At 42.4% G+C, this 20,800-nt stretch overlaps 1 protein-coding gene across 2 annotated transcripts in view; it reads left to right on the top strand.

Moving 5' to 3' along the window:
- tmpoa (thymopoietin a) overlaps nt 1-20,800 on the top strand; it is a 241,705-nt gene that overhangs the window by 4,221 nt on the left and 216,684 nt on the right. The window contains exons 2-6 of one of the 2 annotated variants that reach the window (XR_014600173.1): nt 2,838-2,955; nt 5,479-5,628; nt 6,363-6,526; nt 15,537-15,637; nt 17,244-18,725. Coding sequence is in view for 1 of the 2 variants with exons in the window: in XM_084049397.1 (XP_083905523.1) it covers nt 2,838-2,955; nt 5,479-5,628; nt 6,363-6,526; nt 15,537-15,637; nt 17,244-17,670 (960 nt within the window). In the remaining variant the exon portion in view is untranslated. Of the gene's footprint in view, nt 1-2,837; nt 2,956-5,478; nt 5,629-6,362; nt 6,527-15,536; nt 15,638-17,243; nt 18,974-20,800 lie in introns of those variants that run through there. The other variant, XM_084049397.1, reaches the window with a different exon arrangement.

A 20,800-nucleotide genomic window follows, 5' to 3' on the forward strand; every position in this document is an offset into this window, starting at 1 on the left:
GTAAGGCTGCTGTTGTTCCTTTGAAACCTGACACTTAGGCATGTCTGAGTGATTATAGGCTTCTGATGAAGGCTGGAATTAACCATTCAGCACAGGACATTCATTCCTGACATACCAACTTTTGAACACACATAGTTTTGTTCACTAGAGCATACAAGAATGAAGATGGGAATTTTGTACAGACCAAAAATGCATGCATACTTTTGGATAGTTTTATTTATTTATTTATTTTTTCGGCCTGCACGCTTTGTGTGCAGACCTCACTTTTTGCCATATTGGGAAAAGTTATAGTAGAACGTGGTGCCAACCAAGGCATGAGGGCGTAGTGGAAATGGGAAGACACATACTATGAAAGCCACCGCCTCCCAGCTAGAGTAAATCATGGTTAACCAATTTCCCACCGTCATTACTCAGGCCCGCAGTTTGTCTGAAAACCACCTGGCAACCGTCACTACCTCATTACATCACCAGGCCACAGTTGCGGGGCCTGCCTTGGCTAGAGCACACGCTACCCCATGCAGACGTTTGTAAAAGCCTTATGGAAAATAAATACAAGCAGTGTTGAGCTCATTCTCTAATCCATACTGTGCTCGTAAACACTGTTTTAAAATAAAATCATAGTTTAGTTTACTTCATAGGATGTTTTGACGGTACAGGGCCAAGACGATTATGAGCTTACGGTTCAAATATGCCATGGGCGTGGTTGCTATAGTGAGTAACGCAGTTTTGTGTTTTTACATTTTCATTCCGTCTTCCTTATTCTGCTTCTCCCGCTTTCCCTCCGCCTTGGAATGTTGTGATTATGAAACGGACTGTTTTCACTCCGGCCAAGCCCTACTCAGGGCCCACAGTAAACCAGAGCCAGCTAGTACGCAAGTCAGTCCTTCCCCCGTCTCTGTGGCCTTCCCTCCCTGTCTCTCTGTTTTGGTCTCGTTATTTCACATATCTGGAATTCTGATCAGAAGTTAGTACCATTGTTAATGTAATAAGGCCTACAGCCCTACATTCCTTACATTTTCCTGCGTAAGGCCTACAGCCCTACATTCCTTAAATTCCTGCTGGAGTTTATCAGCATCTTGAAAACCTTGTGATAGTGACGTTTAGACGACAGTTAATTGGCACATCACAAATTAGCAGGTGCAAAGGAGTGGGTGAAATGATTTTTTATGCACAAGCTTCCACGAATTGCAGTTGAAAAGTTTTGACATCTTAATTAATAATGTATGATATTTGTTCCGTGTTGTGTGTGTATATATAGTATTTTGTTAGTTTTGCGGAGGTGTGCATCATGCAGGGTAACACTGTGTCCACAACAAGCCACCTCCAAACAAAAACATTTTATGACCCAAGTGCCTGGCTTGCAACCACGCTCTTATTTGTAGAACACACAGTACTTCACTTCAGAGGGGATGACTTCAAACAAAGTCTAATTTCCTGAAGGCAAGTCTGTGAGGGGCTCATGTAGGCAGGTTGTTTATGCTCTGAAATGGTAGCTAGCGCACAGCTGTTAGTGCTAGCGTGGACACAGTACTAAGCTACTATTGTCTTTTCCTGGCCCTCTGTCTTTAGAAGCAGGAGGATACTGCTTATCCTCTGGCAAAGTCTTAGCATTTTATTGTGTACAGTATGTGTGTAGATGATGCATGTCTAAGACACGTGCCTCCAAATATTTCTTGAGCTTGTGCTTGAAGCAAGCGCTGTAAATTCATACCGAGGAAAGAATCTGCCCTGTTCAATTAATGCTGCACCTACTGGTCAAATGCTGCCTGTTTGGAACTTGTTGTGCAGGTTTCTAATTCTAATGAATTCCTGCAGGCGCTCAATGAATTCCTGCAGGCACTCGCAGCGCCTCAGGAACACACCGGTTTGGGTTGATGCAACAAACGTCATAAAGTTTCAAAGTAGGGATCCCGGATGTACCAGTTTATCAGCTGTACATCTGTATCTTGACTGCTGTCGATGGATCAGTAAATAATGACATTCACTGATGCCAGTGGCGGATGTTTATCTGTTTTATAAATCTATCGTTGAATTTGTGCTCATTAAAAAGATAGAGATGAAGGTCTAGAAAGCTTTTTTAGAATGAAAATGTATTTGTTTCCCTGGTACAAAGGGGGTGTGAATAATAACAAAAAATACAACAGTCGGCCATTCGTTCATAACCCAAATTGTTGCTTTAAACATTGGCCCAGAATTTTCCAATCTTTCCAATCGGTGCATTCCTGGTTCAAAGAGACTGTGGGGCGGTCATGAGGGGGACAGACGGAGGCAGTAAATTGTTAGATGTCAGGGAGCAGCCAGTCGATCAGAGTCAACGTGGCCCCAAGCAGTAAGGAGTACAAGGAGAATCCCTGGCACTGGGCTAATAACTTACCTGCTGTGCTTCAAGAACGATTCAAAGCACCGTACGTACAACACCTGTGCTGCTGTGCAGCAGTGGTTAACACATGTGTGCAGAATTTCAGACCTGAGCTGAATGTGAACAGTAACACGGCTGTCTCCAGCCAAGTAGGGCTGTCATGACCATGCAATCTTGGTTAACATCCATTGTTGGACAAATAATTGCAATTAACAATTTAATTGTGTTTTTGGCATTCAACATTGGAACATATAAATAATACTTGCCTCTGTAAACAAAAATGTCACAGGATGGTTATGACAAATAACTTGTATACATATACATTACACACAGAAATTACTGAAAGTAGAAAATATGTGTTGCGTTGCGAGATTGTAAATCTACTGTTTTTGCTATTTTTCAACAAGATGAATTCATAGAGATGAACGGAAACGTAATAATGCTAAATAATTCAACTCTGCTGCTACTCCGTCCACAGAAAGCCACCAGGAAAACGGACAAGGTTCGCTCAGATGAGCTGGACGTGACTGAGCTTGCCGCAGAGTGCCTGAGGGATGAGCTGGTGAAGTACGGGGTGGACGCTGGGCCTATTGTGGGTGAGTCACATGCGACCGCACTACGGGTCAATTTTTACACTCAGATTTAGGTTGATACTCAGGATTTTACTGTCTATAGGTCAGTGATTCTCGATTCTTTTTTAATTTGAAGGATCCCCAGTTTGACATGAGGTTAGGCCACATTTGATATGATTTAGTTTTCTCTGGGACCCCAATCGACCCCAAAGTTTAAGTTAACTGAGGTGTGGGGATCCCTCAAGGAAACGTTCCCCGGACCCCACGTTGAGCTACGTCAGTGGTTCTTAAAAGGGGGTCATTGAAAGGGTTCCAGGGGGTCCCCAGCAAAATGTGTTAATATAGCCTCACAATCACTTTAACCACTTTACCTATCTTATAATTTGTCTATTCAAAAATAGGCAATCTCAAAAACCTGTAGATCTGCTTTTTATAAATCTTGTATCTTCAGGAAAATTGGGATAATGTAAGAAAGAACACACATCCCTTCTGAGAGTTCATGGCACAAAATATTTTCAGATGGGGGGTCCCGGTCAAATACAAGTTTGGGGGTCCTTGACATGAAAATGTTTGAGAACCTGTGGTGTAGGTCCTTGGTTCTCAAAGTGGGGTCCGGGGACCCCCAGGGGTACTTGAGGGGGTTCCAGGGGGTCCCCAGCTAAATGATGGATAGGAACCAAATGGACCCTTATGAGTCTGTAACTCTGAGACTGTACACATGGAACCAAATGGACCCTAACGGGTCCATTTGGTTCCATTTGTACACTCTCAGAGTTAAATTAACCTTGATTTTACAATACAAATTGGGGTCCCAGGGGAAGAAATTAAATGGGGGTCCGTAGCCTAATGCATGTCAAACTGGGGGTCCTTGATATCATTTTTTTTTTACGGCTAGAGCTGTAAAAAATCTTCTCTTATGAGGGTCCCTGGCTTATCTTTTCAAATGGGGGTCCGCGGGCTAATAAGTGTCAATTTGGGGGTCCTTGACATGAAAAAGTTTGAGAACCACTGGTGTAGGTTACATTAGGCCAGGGACATGAGGCAGCATCTGGCTTTAGCCCAAACAATGCACCAGCGCACGTTCACACTTGTGCCCATGTATCATGTAAGTGCCACACTCGGTACGGAGGTGGGGGAATTTAGCAAATGCTCTTGACATAATGGCTGTTTGCAAACAACCTTTGGTACATTTTCACATTTCCAGACTGAGAATTATCTAAATCTGCTCACACGTGCACTGACTCACATGCGCTTTTCAGTATTAACCCATTCAGACCGGTAACGCATCTGTGTGTCATTTTAAGATTTCTCTGGGCTATTCAAAAATAGCAGATATACAAGCTCATAGCGCGGCACCGAGTGCAGCGCTATGAGCTTGTAGAATATACATCTTTTTTTAAAGCGAACATTTGTAACTCAGATCTTTTCTTCTGGGGTTTCTACAAATGTCTTCTAAATCCTAACAGTTTTTTTCAAAAACGCATGTTGTTATAATATCAGTGGTTCTCAAAAATGATATGTATTTCTCTGTGGACCCCCATCTCGAAATATTTTGTTCCAGGGACCCCAGAAGTTGTAGCAGAGTTTAAATGTTCGCATTAAAAAGTATATAGTATATTCAAAGACTTTTCACGATTTAAAACAAAATAGTAGATCTACAAGCTCATAGCGCGGCACTTGGTGACGCGCTATGAGCTTGTATATCTGCTAGTTTTGAATAGCCAAAGACGTCTAAAAGTGACACACAGATGCGTTCCCGGTCTTAATGGGTTAAAGGAATATTTGCTTGCACACAACATTCAACGCCACAAGCATTAAAGATGGAACTCCCTAAAAACAGGTGTTTTGCCCGGGGACAGCCCCTTACATCCCGTCATGCATTTGTTATTTTAAAAAACTGCTATGTCCTGATAATAGCCTACACGTGCATCTGGGTGAGAACACTTTGTTTCTAGTGAGTCTCCTTTGAAGAGCTGTCAGCCTCCTGCGTTAGTAGTAGTTACTCCTGTCACCACTGGATTGAAGGTTTTCCTGCTCTTTTTGTTCTTTCTTCTTTCATGGTTTTTGGACTATCAGTTGGGTCTATGTTTGTGTTCATGTGTTGCTCAACTGTCTTTTTTTTGTTCTTAATCTTCTGCTCAATTTAGTCATTATGCCAATAAAAAAAAAGCAATTAATCATCAATATACATTATAGACCAAATCATCATGACGTCAACAAATATTTATTTCCAGAAAGATTGCATTGGAGCAGTAGTATTCATTAAGTTTATGTCTGGAAAAACAGGACACTTGATATTGTTAGGAATATATTATTTTGTTCCAAATATTCACAGGTTTACTACTAGACATAGCTAATGTTCTGGACACTTTATAGACATTCTACACGGAAATGTCTGTTTGTTTACAAACATTCTGGTCTATAATCAGAGTGGTATATTTCTTTACATTTCATCGTAGAAATAGAACAGTATTAATGAAGTAACCGACCAAACCTTAACCTTGCACAACCTGTTGCTGTTCCTCCACCCTCTCCACCCCCTACCAGCATCCACCCGTAAGCTCTACGAGAAGAAACTGCAGAAGCTGATGGACCAGGGTCCACCAGAGCCCCTCACACCTCAAGTAGTCCCCACAGAGATCGATGCCAACCACAACGGGAACTCTGACTCAGACCACTACAGCGACAAGGAGGAAGGTACACAACCACCGTTATGCATCAATTAGCATAAATGTGTCACACACAAGCGTACTGCAGAGTGTAGCGTGTTTGTATGCGTGTTACTGTTACCACCACACATGCTGTGGTAATTGAATGTTCGCAGCATGTCAAGTGTTTAGTGTTTCCTGCAGTTCAGTATTTCTGTGCACGCCATAAAATAACTTTTGAGATAACATGATTAGCTTAATGATTTACTGATGTACTCTTTTTCTATACTATATTTTAGTCTTGTTAGAGAAAATCTGGTTGAGTGCAACTGGTGGACTATGCACACTGACTCATTTTCTGAAAGGAATTATTTCTGTGTTGTTGGATTCCATTTCTAACAGAAAGAAGGGTGCCCAGTCGCTTTAAAACCCTTATTAACCAGGGAAATTAACGGCATGTTTTTATTTGTAGTTATTGAACGGGAAAATGAACACACAGCATGTTTTTATTTGCAGTTATTTCCTGAGTTGAGTATTTCAGTGAGTCAAGTGAGTAGACCAGTGCTTCCCAACCTTTTGTGGATCAGGGCCCACTTAACACGGCAGCCCTGTTAAGTGGTCAGAAGGGTGGTCCGCGTGCACAATTTTGATGATGAATCAATGGATGCTTTCAACTTGGATCAATGGAACTAACATAGTATACTTTAAGTTCCCATTCATGAGTATCGCAATGAAAATACATTTTCAATATTTTAAAGAAGTTTTGTTTGTGTGTGTTGACAGATGAGCCAGCAGTTCCAGAGCCAGTGGTACAGGCTGAACCAGAACCAGAACCTGAACCAGAGCCTGAGCCAGTCCCAGAGCCCGTTCCAGTGGTGGAGAGACCATTAAGGAGCCGAGGGAAGGTCCCAGTCACCACCCGTGCACGTAGCAGCCAGCACAACAAGGTAGATGGCTCTTTATCTATGAAGGGTAACCCAGAACCTTCCACAACCTGAAACTTTCCAGAACCTGTGAAGTTCTGATGTATTTTTTTGTTTACTTCTCCATCATATCCAGAACCACCCCCAAAGGGAGAGGTATGTCATAGAAAAAAGGAAATCCGAAAAAACTAACTTCTGAGTAGAACTCAGTTAGTACCACGTCCTGAGCAGGCCCCAAGCCAAGGTTCTGAGAACCGTAATCTGAAACGGAGCCGTAGCGCATGGAAACAAATCCGGAACCGGCATGGCGCGGTTCACTTAGGTCTTGTAGTCAAGCCATTAGAAATAAAAAAGAAATTTAAGGACCACACTGGCAACAAGGCACGCCATTGTCTATTCACTGATCAACCAAATATCCTACATAAACATTGACCCATTTTCCAGTTTTTCCTGTTTTTGGCTAGAACGAACACCGTGCACCGTTGACCGTGCAATCATATTCAGCATGTTGAACTACTTCTCTCAAGTTTCCATTCTCTTAAAGTTCATTTTCGTTACTGAAATTAATGTGGTATCTTGCTATCTTCCTTGAAAATGAAACAGAGAATGGTCGGCAGTAATGTCGGGTATACCTTGAGTCGTGGTACAGTATATTCAATGGGCTAAACACGCCAGATCCCTGATATGGTCCTTTAATGTTAGAGGATGGATGGATCCTTAGACCTATAACTGGTAACAGTGTTCTCTATCTACACCCAAGGGCAGTACACAAGTGACTTGATGTTTGCATCTGAGGATCAGAAAGTAGGGAAGAAAATACATCATTTAATTACTCCTTTTGTTTTTCCTATCAGCGTGAGTGTATGATGGACAGCTACAATCCTTCAAATAACTCCCTCTTTTGGAGGCATTGTAAAAAAGAAAATATCCTCACCAGAAGTCTGCTTTTACCACCAAAAATGCAGGAATGTAGGAAATCATATCCCTCTCAAGACCAAAGCATAATTAACCAAAACGGTGAACATTCCTTTTTCTCAGAAGACTGAGATAAATTGGATATCTTAGTACTTGTTTGTGCCACTAATTCTTGTACTAATGTTTTGAGGTGCATTATCAGTGAAATATGTTTATCTGTACATTGACTGATTTGTGTTTTATTTCTGGTATGGTATTAATGGGAGATTAATTCTCCCCTGCTTTGTTGATGTTTGACCTCCTGTGTAAGTTAATCAGGGGCCTCCAAATGTAGAGAATCACTACTTTGTCATGCTCCAAAAGATAATTGGTAAATGGTGTATTCATATAAGTGCCTTAATCCAAAGCACTTTACAAAGTGCATTACATTAGCCTGTTGACACACCGATGGCAGAGGCCATGCAGGGTAGCAACCTGCTCACCACGAGCAGTTAGGGGTCGAACCGGGAACCTTACGTTTCCCAAGAGGCCGCTCTGTCTCCTGAGCGAAAAGCAGTGAATTCACAAGCACACGGATACATACTTAAAGCATCATTTTGCACACCACGGATGGGATGATATGAACATTTCACGTCACAATTATTGTAGACAAAATAATTGCGATAAGCAATATTATCGCGGTGATCAATTATACTTAAAACTCTGTTAACCACTTGCACCCCGGCATTAAAATCTCTGCGATATGATTATTGTCAGTGTTTTTTATCGTTAAACACTATCGTCCTCGTCTCGATCCACCACCATCATCTCAGACACAAAGCAGGTCCTACAGGGCAGCTGGAGTTGATTAAGTCGTTTCTCCTGAGCTGTGGGGGAAGGAAGTGTGTTTCATTGGACCCAGCATGTCACGGGAGGATGTCTTTCCCACGTGTTTCGCCCAGGCGGACAGTGTTTTGAGGTTAGTTTTAGGCATTATTTCTGTGAGGTTAGGCATAGTGTTTGTGAGGTTAGGTTTAGGCATAGTTTTAGTGAAGTTAAATGTTAGGGTTTAAGCGCAATTCAATGCGAAACACCAAGGAAAGAGGGAGTCCCCACACACCCAGCACTGTGTGTATGTGTCCGTATCGGTGTCAAGAGCACATGATGTGGATTAGGTTTTTCTTTTCTTTTTTTCTTTTCACTCCATGCTTTCTGACTCTTTCACCCTCAGCCCCCTGTCGCCCCACCCCCACCCAGTGGTTGAAGAAGTACTTGGATGTTTTACTGAAGCAAAAGTACCAATACACCGTATAAAAATACTCTGTTAAAGTAAAAGTCCTGTATAAAAAATGTACTTGGGTTTAAAAGTACGAAAGTATTGCCATCAAAATTATCATACCTACAGTAACAAAGTAAAAGTACTCATTTTCAAATAGCCAAAGTACGACTTAAGTGCTTAATGTATGTTTTGTATTAATCTGCAAAGTAACCCATATGTAGTGTCAAATAATAGTAGTGGAGTAAAAATATCACAAAATGGAAATACTCAAGTACAGTACTTAGTTACTTTCCACCCCCACCCGCCCTGTCTCCCGGTGCTCCCACCCGCCTCCTGTCCCTGCTTATCTCGCCCGCTCTCCTCTTCCTCTTCCCTGCACTCTCTCCATCTCCCATTTCCATATTGGAAACTGTAGCCATGTTATTAAAGCATCACGCCTCACGGTCCTAATTGGTACAGTAAGTACTTGAGAGACTTGTAGGTCATAATTTAAGTTGCAATAAAAATCTAAATGACAGCGGTTGATTAAAAGCCTATGTGCACTTCTTGGGGAAAGAACGTCCTCGCTTAAACACAGCAGCAGTCTGAAATTGTTCCCACGTGATGCGCAGTTGAATCGTGGAGACAAATAGTTTGGGCTCAACACCGATGTGTTGTGCTGTTTGTTTGCCGCCTTCTCGTGCTTTCCCTCCCTCGTGACTTTGTGTTTGTGAGCTGCTCCCCCCTGCTGGTGAGACGGTGAATGTTCGCCTATTGATCTGAGACATGAGAAATGTTAGGCATGTGAGAGCGGCGTTGGCATGCCAAGAACATCTTTATATCCCTGGCATGTGACCAGATGTCGAGATGATTTTTGATGAAGATGCTACAGGTGTGTGCCAGTGGGTGCACACACACTTTGTGTAAGGCCAGACAATAATATCGATTAGTTTGATTTACTCTCGTGCAGCGCTAAGGTGGATGTGCGTGTTTGCATGCATGCGCGCAATGTCTTTTCCTCACTGTGTATGCAGATGGATGAGCCAGTGTGTCATGATGACGGTGATGGTGTGACTGTAAAGCGCAGATCCAGGAGGTCAGCCAGAGTGGAGCCGATCCTCAAACCTTGGTCTAACAATGTAATGTAACCAACGGATAAAAGCTTAAACACGGCTGGTGTCAGCTTTTACTTTGGTGGTGGTTTTGATGTGATGGCCGTTTGCTGCTTCGTAATGTGGCTCTTTTTTGACTGCAAAGGGCAACTCAGAACCTCTCATAACCATCCTGGAACTTTCCAGAACCTGTGGCAGGCTATTTTTGAACAATTCTGATATGTTAAATGTTATGAGTTCTCAGAGCTCAGAGTTTGTACGACCTCCTGAGCAGGGCCCAAATAAGGGTTTGAGAATCGAGTCATAGCGTATGGACACAAACCCAGAACCTGTGTGTGAAATACGTTAAGGGGCACAGCATGGTTCACTTAGTTATTGTAGTCAAAAAGAGTGCACTGGAGCAGTGAAGACGAAGAGTGCTCGGTCTTAAAGCGGCACTATGTAACTTCTTTTAAATGAATAAAATGTAATTTTGTCCAATCTCTATGGTAGAGTATGTTAATGCAATATAACTTATACAATTGGGGTGGTTGTATTTTGTCTCCCTGCTTTGCTATTGAGACATTTAGATCATGTCAAAGCCAAAGGTCATGTCTCACCTAGACACAGGATCAGACAAGATTTAATGTATCCCTTGAGCAAGCAGGGGGCTCTATAAGACGGGCTCTATTAGCTCAATGGTAAAGATTTCAGCACTTGCGCAGGAAACCGGGTTCAAATCCGGGGTAGAAGAGGAAACGTACATAGTGCAGCTTTAATGGATATTGCACTTTATTTTATTTTGTATTTCTTTCACTTGTATTGCACCTGGTCACAGGGCAATGGGTGTGCACACTTCAACTCCTTTTTCCCTGGTACATTGTATCTGGTGCTTCCTCCACATTCCATGCATTCGTGTTTGGAAGTGACAACCACTACAGTATTGGTATAAAATTATATTATCTTTCTACCCCGTTTTAAACGACTAATATAACGCATATTATATTGTAATGCATATTATATCTTTGCTGTCAGTCAGAAACCTTGTATGATCCATTTCAGGGAATGGATCGAAAGTTATTATTTAGTCAGAAAATGTTAATACAATTCATTGGTCTAATATTGAGCTTGTAGATCAGCTATTGTAGCTACCTTTACACCACACTGGCATACAACGCAGTATAAAAAGAAAGAAAGATGGATATGCAAGGTTTCTGCCTGACGGCGATGATCTATAACTACCGTAAGCACAAAGCTTCCCTTCTTATCTTGCAATTGAAGCATCCACTGTTGAGACGGTCAAATGACATGCAGCCCCCCTCGCTGGCTAGTGGCTAATTGACCTAGTCCTAGGACTGTCCCCTCATAATCGATTCATCAGTCTGTTTGTACTTGAGTTTGCTGCATTGTTTTCCAGCTTTTTTTCTCTTGTAAACTTTAGGTATAACCCTTTAATTCTGCAAATTTGTAACTTTGAACAGCTAGCTACTACTAGCCATTGTGAAATCAACATTAGAATGTTCAATTCTCAGTCCCATCAACCCCTGAAAAGGCTGCTCCCTGCTGGATTGTATGCAGCAAACGCCATTTTACATTGACATTTAGATCAAGTAATTGATTAGTTGACCAAGAACTTGTTAAGCGAAGCACAGCCCTCTCTGTTGCTCACTCTTCTCAAAATATGGACCTGCTCCCACTCTGAAAGTCTACAATGGTGAGATGGTCACTGCTTTCTTATTGCTTTCTTATATCAACACCTCTGGGTTTACTGAGGCTAGACCTCACACTGCTTCTGCACACAGCTGAGAGTGAATCATTGGCCACTTGATTCACATCATGAGTGTTAGGGTTTTAATTCTAGTGCATGACCATGTCCTGTTGGATGAGGACACAGGGGAGAGATGTTTTATGATGTGGGTTTCCCCTGCTTGGCCAGATAATATTTGGAATGAATGGAAAATGAATTAGAATTGTCTTCTTTCTGTCCACAAAGAGCAGTGATCATAAATCGAGAATGGAATATGAAACTGGAAGACAGGAGAATAGAGCGCCGAAGTCTGACGTAATTTACGCATCCTACCTAGGTCTTGGTTCCCTCCCCATTCTTAATTCCCATAGACGCGTTTAATATCACGGAATATAAGAACTTTGTTCCAAAAATAAACAAATGAGCACGGCGGTTTGACTCATAAGGATATGAAGCATCAACTGACGGTGAGAAAACGTTACTGCCGCCAAATTAATTACATTTTCACCAGAAACGGACTGTATCATAAATGAGTGACTGACTATCGTAAACGATACAGAGACACCTCCCTGACAATAGCGCCGGGACTGTTAGTTTATTTTTTGGACCACAATTCATATATGAGCCGATTCTAAGATGACCCAATGTTATTTTCCATAGAGATGAGCTATGAGCGAGTGACGTCAGGACTTCGGTGCTCAAAAGAATCACGGTTGGGTATTTGGTGTGGTCACATACAGGTGCCTTTTGGATGGTTTGGGTGTGTTGTTGTACTGTTGTTCAGTTATTGTTCTCAAACGCTTTCATGTCAAGGACCCCCAAATTGATTTGTATTTGGCTGCGGAAATGTATAAAATTTGTTTTCAAAACAATAAAATATTGCCGATCTACAAGCACACGGCCCAGTGTTGCATTGCGACACGTTGTAGAGCTTGTTGAAGTATAAAATGGTGTTAAAGTGGTTGCACTGATTTTTATGCTATATTAAACTCATTTTGCTGGGGACCTCCTGGAATCCTCTCAAGGACCCCTGGGGGTCCCCAGACCCCACTTTGAGAACCACTGGTGTAGTTGATGCTTTTTATTGTTAGTTGAACATGTATGTTGTCATTGGCTCCTCCTCCAGGCTTCGTGGGAGGTGGTGACCCCTCATACCCCTCCCCAACAACTGAAGGTCAGTTTTTTTAATATCTTCCAGAACTCATAATTGTTCACCCCTCCTTGCTCTATCATTCTTTTATTTTATTTGTTTTGTTCTAAAGGCAATGGGGTAAATGGTAAATTTACCCCATTGTTTATCCTGTAACCTGTGTGAGTTCTCTCTCCTGATCGGAGAAAATTGGTATCCCGACCTGAACATGCATTTTCAGTTTACTAAAGAACTGGAGAGACAGGGAGACCCCTGTTACTGAACAAACACTATAGCAATGATTAATATAAGAATATAGAGCTACTTAACACTTATTTTAACAAAAAGAATATCACTTAACCTATCTTTTAACAAATTGTTATTTACAACGGCGGCCTGATAAAATGCAAGGCGTCTTGATGGAGAGGGTATGGAAAATCAGACTCTTACAAATAAGGCAATGCAACTCTAGCATTGGTTGTCATCTGTCTCTTTTTCTTCATTTATTTCGTTTTTCTGTCATTCTTCCTACATGTTTCCAAAGGATTTCAGGCTGGGGCCTCTTTTGAAACATCAGGGCCTGCTCAGTCCAGCTAATAAGACCGACTCTCGTTCACTTTCGCCCAGACCGTCTGAGGTAGCTCTCTCTACAGGAGAGACGTACATTATAGCAGTGGTTCTCAAACATCAAGGACCACCAAATTAATATGCCTTTTGGTCGCAGACGGCCATCTGAAACCGAAGTATAAAATGGGATTAAAGTGGTCAAACTGTAACCCCCCCCAAGAACCCCTGGGAGGTCCACAAACTCCATTTTTAAGAACCACTGCAGTTGTATAGTATGCTCCCACACTGGCTGTTTGTAACGGGTTGGACTCACTGGTCTGTTTCGTTTGTTTTTAATGAGTGATGAGATGAAGCCCTATTTTCCCAGCAGTTTAACTTGTTGGGAAATGTCACGTCAAGGGCTGGCACATGGGTAGTTCTGTTTGTTGTTCACGGCATTGTGGTGTTGAGGCTAATAGTCACAGATATGAATGGATTCACGTTGGGTAGTTCGGTTGGTTGTTCACAGCGGTGGTGTTGAGGCTAGGAGTCACACCGACGGTGGTGTTGAGGCTAGGAGTCACAGATTTCCACCTTGTTCAGTGTGTCAGCTATGTATTCACAATGTCTGTTCGTTTTCCTGCATCTCATTCTCTGCAGCATTCATTCATTGACAGTTTATATCTGCTTGTTCTGCTCGTTCACTACTGTGCCGCCATAGCTGGTTTCTGGTGCAGCCTTCTCCAGTGCTGCGAGGCAGAGATGTGTGGCTCTCAAACCAAGGCTCTCTCCAGTGTTGACGGCCCCCACTGACTGCCACACCAAAGGCCTCCCAGCGAGGATTAAGAGCCCTTCAACCTGGAAGAAGGTGTTCATTCACCACTCGGTGTATACGTGTAAATGTATAGGAGGCATTTTAATGACGACGGAAAATTCCATTTTGTTAAAAAAGCAAAAACATGGTTGGAAAACGGTTTGGTTCTGTGCGCATTGTTGTTATAATCATAAAGTGTGTGTTTACATGCACTTATCGTATGTTTTTCAAACCCATAGGCCTATGAGGACAATGTGCGTCCCCCCTCTCCCAAACCAGTCAAATGTCAACCTCATCAGCCAGCCCCCATACTCGACACAGCAGTGGTAGAGGTTGGACTCGCTTCTGTCTACTCCTATCTAACGTGCTCTAAAACTGATTCCTAGACAAAGAACCGTTCAAATGTCAAGGTCATCTTGCCCCAGTAGACTGAAGCAAAGATGTATTTATGATGTCATGAGCAGAGTATTGGGCCAAACCCACGGTCTGTCACATGTCAATCTCTACTTACCTTTTCTCTGATCACCCTCACTGTATAATAACCAGTCCTAACCAGCTAACATGCCATCTGTTTGTTTGTTGCTAGCTTTTCCATCACTGTTTTGTTTTCAGTTTATTTAGCGTTCATCTTTGTATTATTCTGATCTCATACAAAACTATTCTAATCCAGACGGTATTTCCTGAGGACCCATGTCCATATGCTCCAAGTCCATTGGATCATTTGATCGGAATCGACCCAGTTACCCGTACACCATTTTGCAACATATCACCCATCAAGTTTGAGTTTGATTCAGTGATCATCGCTGGCTGTCTATCAAAGGTATTGGTCCATCTCTGGTGGCACTGGTATTACTGAATGGCAGATGATTTTTCATTGGGTGACTGAATTGAATGTTGTGTACAGAAACACACTGCATAGTGTGAACACGTGGTCGAGGATGGTGAATGGGGCTCTGTGTGTGCGAGCTGTGTGCATGCACATGCAGCTGTTTGTCCTTGCACATTTGCGTGACAGCTGAACTGTTGGATCCCTGAACGTTTCTGTACACTCATAGACCTTGTCTCTGACTAGGACAAGCAAGTGCCAACAGGTGTCCATGCTGATACAAGGCAGCAAAAAGTCACCCGCTTCCTCTCCGCTCCTCTTAGCCCTGCCAAGAAACATGGCAGTAAAACCATGGTTCCCAAGGACTCAGGACTCAAAGAGGTAGCTTTGCTATTGCAGATGGCTAGTTGGCCACTATCACAAACTGTCTATTTATATGAGAGTGTGTTTTGTCTGCACTTCACATGGTGGTTTCTCTTTGTTTTGGAAAGTGATTTGTGTTTGGTAAGTGGTCACGTGGGGAGAGCCATGGTATCCAATTTCAGGTAGTGAGCCACCTGGTGGTTACTGGATGCACTTACAGGTGTTTGCAGTTGATGCTGACTGTAGTACAGTGGTTTAATATATTATTATTTTTTAATGTTGAAAGTTTTGAGAATTATTTTACATTTTCGCCTACACGGAAACCAGAAGTAATTTAACACTTGACTGATCTAAATGTCTGTGTAGGTGGAGAAGATAGCAGCCAGTGAGGAGATCACCAGAGTGGAGCAGAGGGACATTCTCAAGGAGTTGTTCCCCAATGACATTAACTCTCCTACAGGAATCAGGTAAGGTAAACATACACCCTTTAGCCTGAGCGGTCCTAACAAACTACCCATTTCCAGTCCAGGTGGAAGGTGGTTAAAAGAGCATGGACAACAACATGGAAATAATGATTCATGATAAATGTTAATTTCATTCAGAAATAGATTCTAACGATTATGCAAAATAATTGCAACTAGACGCGTCGCAATTCCGGGGAAATTGCAAAGTGTGGTTGCGCCGACGCCGGTCGGACTATCATAATGTCGTCTGGACAGGTTTATCGCAGGGGTCCATAAATCACGTGTACCGATTTGTGTGAGATTTGGAAAAAGAATTGTAGGAAAAGGAGCAAAAAGTGTGTTTTGAAGAAAATTCAAAATGGCGGAAAATATATCCTGACGCAAATGGGCGTGGCCTATATGGGGAGCTGCGTAATGACCCAAGGAATCTAGGGAAAAAGAAATTTTGATTTTATGACCTACGGTTCAAGAGTTATAGGCCAAAAGGTAAAGTGGGCTGTTATAGCGCCACCATGTGGCCGACTGGTGTGATTCTTTTCATAATAATTTCGCAAAAAACTATTAACCTCCCCTCCAAATCTTGTAACTGTAGCCCTTACGGTTTCCGAGAAAAAAATACTTGAATGGGAGTTTTTGCAATTCCCATTAAAGTGGATGGGGAAATTTAATGCACAAATAAATCAATATCAAAAAATCTATCCTGACGCAAATGGGCGTGGCCTATATGGGGAGATGCGTAGTGACCCAAGGAATCCAGGTGAAAAGAAATTTTGATTTTCGGACCTACGGTTCAAGAGTTACAGGCCAAAACGTAAAGGGGGCTGTTATAGCGCCACCATGAGGCCGAATGGTGTGATATTTTTTTCAATAATTTCGGACAATATTATGAATTATCCCTCCAAATCTGATAACTCTAGCTCTTACGGTTTCTGAGAAAAAAATACTTGAATTTGAGTTTTTTCACTTTTCCATTAAAGTGGATGGGGACATTTAATGGCACTAATAAATTAATATCAATTAAACTATTCAACCAATCTCTTAGCCCTATACAAGCGCACGATTCCCGTTCAAGACGGTCATTTTGATATATGGCACAACATTAGGGGATAAAAACTGTGGGAGGAGATGCGTCTGAAAAAAAGTTTATCTATAAATAAATAAATAAATAAATAAAGAGTATAGAGTACTATAGTCTGGTTGCCCTGTTGGGCAACCACACTAATTAGCTCAAACAAAGGCATCCCTCCAGAAGCCAATGTGGGGCAGCGGTAGCCTAAAGGTTAGAGGAGCACGTTTGTGACCGAAAGGTTCCCAGGTTCGATCCCCTGGACCGGCAGAACAAATATGGGTTGGGAAGTGAATGGCCACCACTTATACCCCCTCCCCAAACACTGCTGAAGTGCCCTTGAGCAAGGCACCGAACCCCCAAACTGCTCCAGTGGAGCTGCTCAGTGGCCAACAGTATACAACTGTGGTTGTACTGGGCAGTTTCCAGGTTTTTATGTGCTTGTGACTGTGAAGTAGGGCGTTGCAAAACTTACAAAACAAACAAACAAAAAAACATTGTGCTCTCTCTCTCTCTCTCTCTCTCTCTCTCTCTCTCCTGTAGCGCCACCTGTCGACGGCCCATCCGAGGAGCAGCGGGACGTCCCCTGAAGCCCAGCGACCTCTTGAACGACGAGCACTTCCTCCGCTCCCCGAGAAGCGTCAACACCACCAAGACCACCACCTCCTCCTACACAGAGTCTCGCTCTGTCCACAGAGTCTCTGCCCTGCCCCCCACCTCATCTTCCTCCTCCTCTTCCGCGGCGTCCAGGCTAACGGCCACGGCGGTGGCGCCCCCCACCAGCCAGAGCAAAGCGGCGCGCCGTGGCCTGTCTCTGTGGATAAAGCTGTTCCTGCTAGTCACCGTGGCCGCCTTCCTCTTCTTCGTCTACCAGGCTATGGAGACCAACACCTTGAACCCGTTTGGCGACTCCGGAGCTCCGGAGCAGATCGGCGGCGGCGACAGCGCAGCCGAGGTCACCAGCAAGTGAAAGCCAGAGGGAGCAGTGGGTTGATTTCAAGAAAAAGGCCTTTTTTTGTGGGGTTTGGGTGTTTCTGTTGGCATGCCACTGGTTCTCAAACTTTTTTAATTTCAAGGACCACTAGTTTAGTATGCATCAAGCCACGGACCCCTCCATAACTACAAGAGTGTGCAAATGGAACCAAATGGACCCATACATGTCTGTACACTCTTGGAGTTACAAACATGTATGGGTCCATTTGGTTCCTACCTACCAATAATTTAGCTGGTGACCCCTGGGGGACCCCGGACCCCACTTTGAGAACCACTGTGGCAGCCATTCGGTTAACGAGCTCCCGCCGACCACAACCTCCGTCGCCGATCGTCGTCACTGTTATAATCTCTTAATGGTTTGTTTTGTTTGTTTTCTTCTTTATGTGTCCTCATTTAAAAAGCCGATTCTAAGTGAATATGTCGAGTAGTACTGTAGCTGTCTTCGTGACACTCTTCAAAGGATCTCCGTAACACAGCGTGAAAGGACAGTGTCGGTTTTTTTTTGTCCATGTCGTTTTTGGTCGTTCCTCCTTCATCCGACTCACTCCCAGCCTTGCGAGGCTGAGAGAAAGCCAGTGACTTCACCATGTTCCATAAAACAAAACACGTTATTTTGTATTATTATTTTATATAATACCTGCATGGTGTGTATGCATGGTTGAGAAAGAAATATTTTCCACACTTTGCCTTCAGCCTTAATTTATGCTTTGTCATGCTACGGCGCCGCATGCCGGAGAATGGCAGTTTTTCGGGCCATGGCGCCATCGTGCCACCAAGTGTAAATTAGGCTTCAGTGTCTTCAATACTGTAATTTGGTTTTATTGAACGTCTTTTGTTTATGAGACTGGGAGGCTTATTATAACTCTAAAATGCTTAAAGGACCACCTATTTTCAGCCTATCTTTGTATAATTGGTCCTCGGTAATGCTGATTAAAATATGGTACCATTTTTGTTTACTCTGTCTGCGTCTCATTAATAAAAATACATTGAAATGACCAAAACCTGCCTACCGATGATGTCACTGGTAGGCCGGTTTCCTAACCCTCTGAGACAGAGTGAATAAACAGAAATGGTGCCACATTATAATGAGCATTAATCACTTTATGAAGATGGATTGAAAATGGGTGAAGTGGTCATTTAAATGTTTTCTGAATCGCTTATACATTTATTTTCTCGTATTTTTTATTAAAGATGATGAAAATTATGCCCCTGTTTATTCTAATTATGTATCGTGGTAAGGAATTCTAGATAATCCACTCAATAAAAATATTGTATTGTTACTATGGCTGAAAGATTATTTTATTTTTTAGAATGCAGTTTGCTCATAGAGTTGGTGTAAAGCTCTCCTGGACACAGAAGTAAAACGGTTCACATAATAGAATGTCAAATATTGGTGTGAATAATTATTTTGCTATATTCACATATTTTTCACACATTTAGTCTACCAACACATAAGGAGTTTTTTCCCCTTAACCATGAAAAGGAAGGTCACTTTAAAAACGATGCTTTTGGTTCTAGCAATGCCAAAGCGGAAGGAACATAATTGCAAAACCTCAGAGTCGGATATACAGAATCTCTCTAATCGCTGCTGGGTGTTTTGTATTGTGAATTAATTGCCTTTACAGTGATGGGTAAATGACTATGAGTAATAATACATGTTTTAGTCAACACAACGGGTAACATTTCAACAACAGAATCTGAAGTTATTTTTTGTACCCAACATCTTTTCTCTCTGCTGTCTTCATTAATCAATCTAGACAATAAACCAAAGATGAATATCAATTTGATGTGACCTTATCTATAATTAATTATAGGACCTATACCCTAAACCAGCAATTCATCCACAAAAGTCAAAATGAATGTGTTCTCAGTTTGCCAGATTCATAGATCATTTATAAGCTAATAATATGAACTATTGACCTTGAACATAAAATAGTGCTTATTTTGAACGGTTTTGAATAGTTTTAGTTTTGTGACCTAGGATGCATTTTTTCAAGAGAAAATGTGTTATTTGCTTGTTTGATTACTGTTGTGAAAGGGAGGGGGGCCTGATTAGGGTTTGGTTTTCATAAATTGTGAAATGTGCTGAATAAAATCTATATGTATGTTTGTATTATCACTTGGTCTTCAGTGTGTACTGCAGGTGATTGTAAAAACACTCATTATGAACAGCTGTTTCTCATCCTTGAGTGCAACATGTGTAGAACTGTGTTTCCTAAAGTGAGGTCTGGGAAGGGAAGTGGGAACCCCCAGGGGTTCCAGTGGGTTCCCAGCAAAAATGAGGAACTGTTTAACCACTTTAACCCAATGTTATACTTTTGCTATGGGGAAAATTGATGACAATTTTTAACAACCCAATTATTCTCTTACAAAATCGTGTCACAAAATATTTTCAGATGGAGGTCTGCAGACAAATAGTTTGGGGGTCCTTGGCATGAAAAGAACCACTGACATAGTGAACACCTCAGTGAGGAACGAAGGCTTTGCTCTCAGCTTCGATGACCGGACAAAGGACAAGAATAGAATGCTGTCAACAGATAATCTACTTAGAAGAGTGCCTCACTCTCATTCTGTTTCTACTCCAACCTGCCTCCTTCCCTCCTGCATAATCTCCTACTCCACACTCCAGTCCAGTTGGTGGTGGTAATGCACCTCCAAGCTAGTTTGCCAGCTCTATGCTCCAGACCGTCTGTCATTGGTTCTTGTTACACTTTATCCAATGAGGTGCATCGCCGCCATATTCAAAGCCCACAGTGTTGTAATTCATTTGATTCCTTACTATCAATCAATCTCACAATTGCCTAGAGGGTGAGTGGATGTCACAAACGTAACATCCGGACAGGCAAACGCACCGTTGCTCCAATCCGCACCAAACTTGGAACAAACACTGTTCAGTGACAGTGGTCTGCCATGAGAATAGTCACACAGGGATCACGTGAGGCCCCCAGGAGCCCCTGGAGGCCACACCAGGGGCCACAGCCACTCCGTTTCTCTAATCCGTGGCAGAAAACTGTTCAGTGGTTTGGTTTGAGAATAGTCAAACCAAAAAAACGACATTGCACACATATGGGCAGTGGTGTGTATATATACACCACTGCCCTATACGT

This window comes from Gymnoscopelus microlampas, assembly GCF_963454915.1.
Source record: "Gymnoscopelus microlampas genome assembly, chromosome: 23".
NCBI classification, from domain to species: domain Eukaryota; kingdom Metazoa; phylum Chordata; class Actinopteri; order Myctophiformes; family Myctophidae; genus Gymnoscopelus; species Gymnoscopelus microlampas.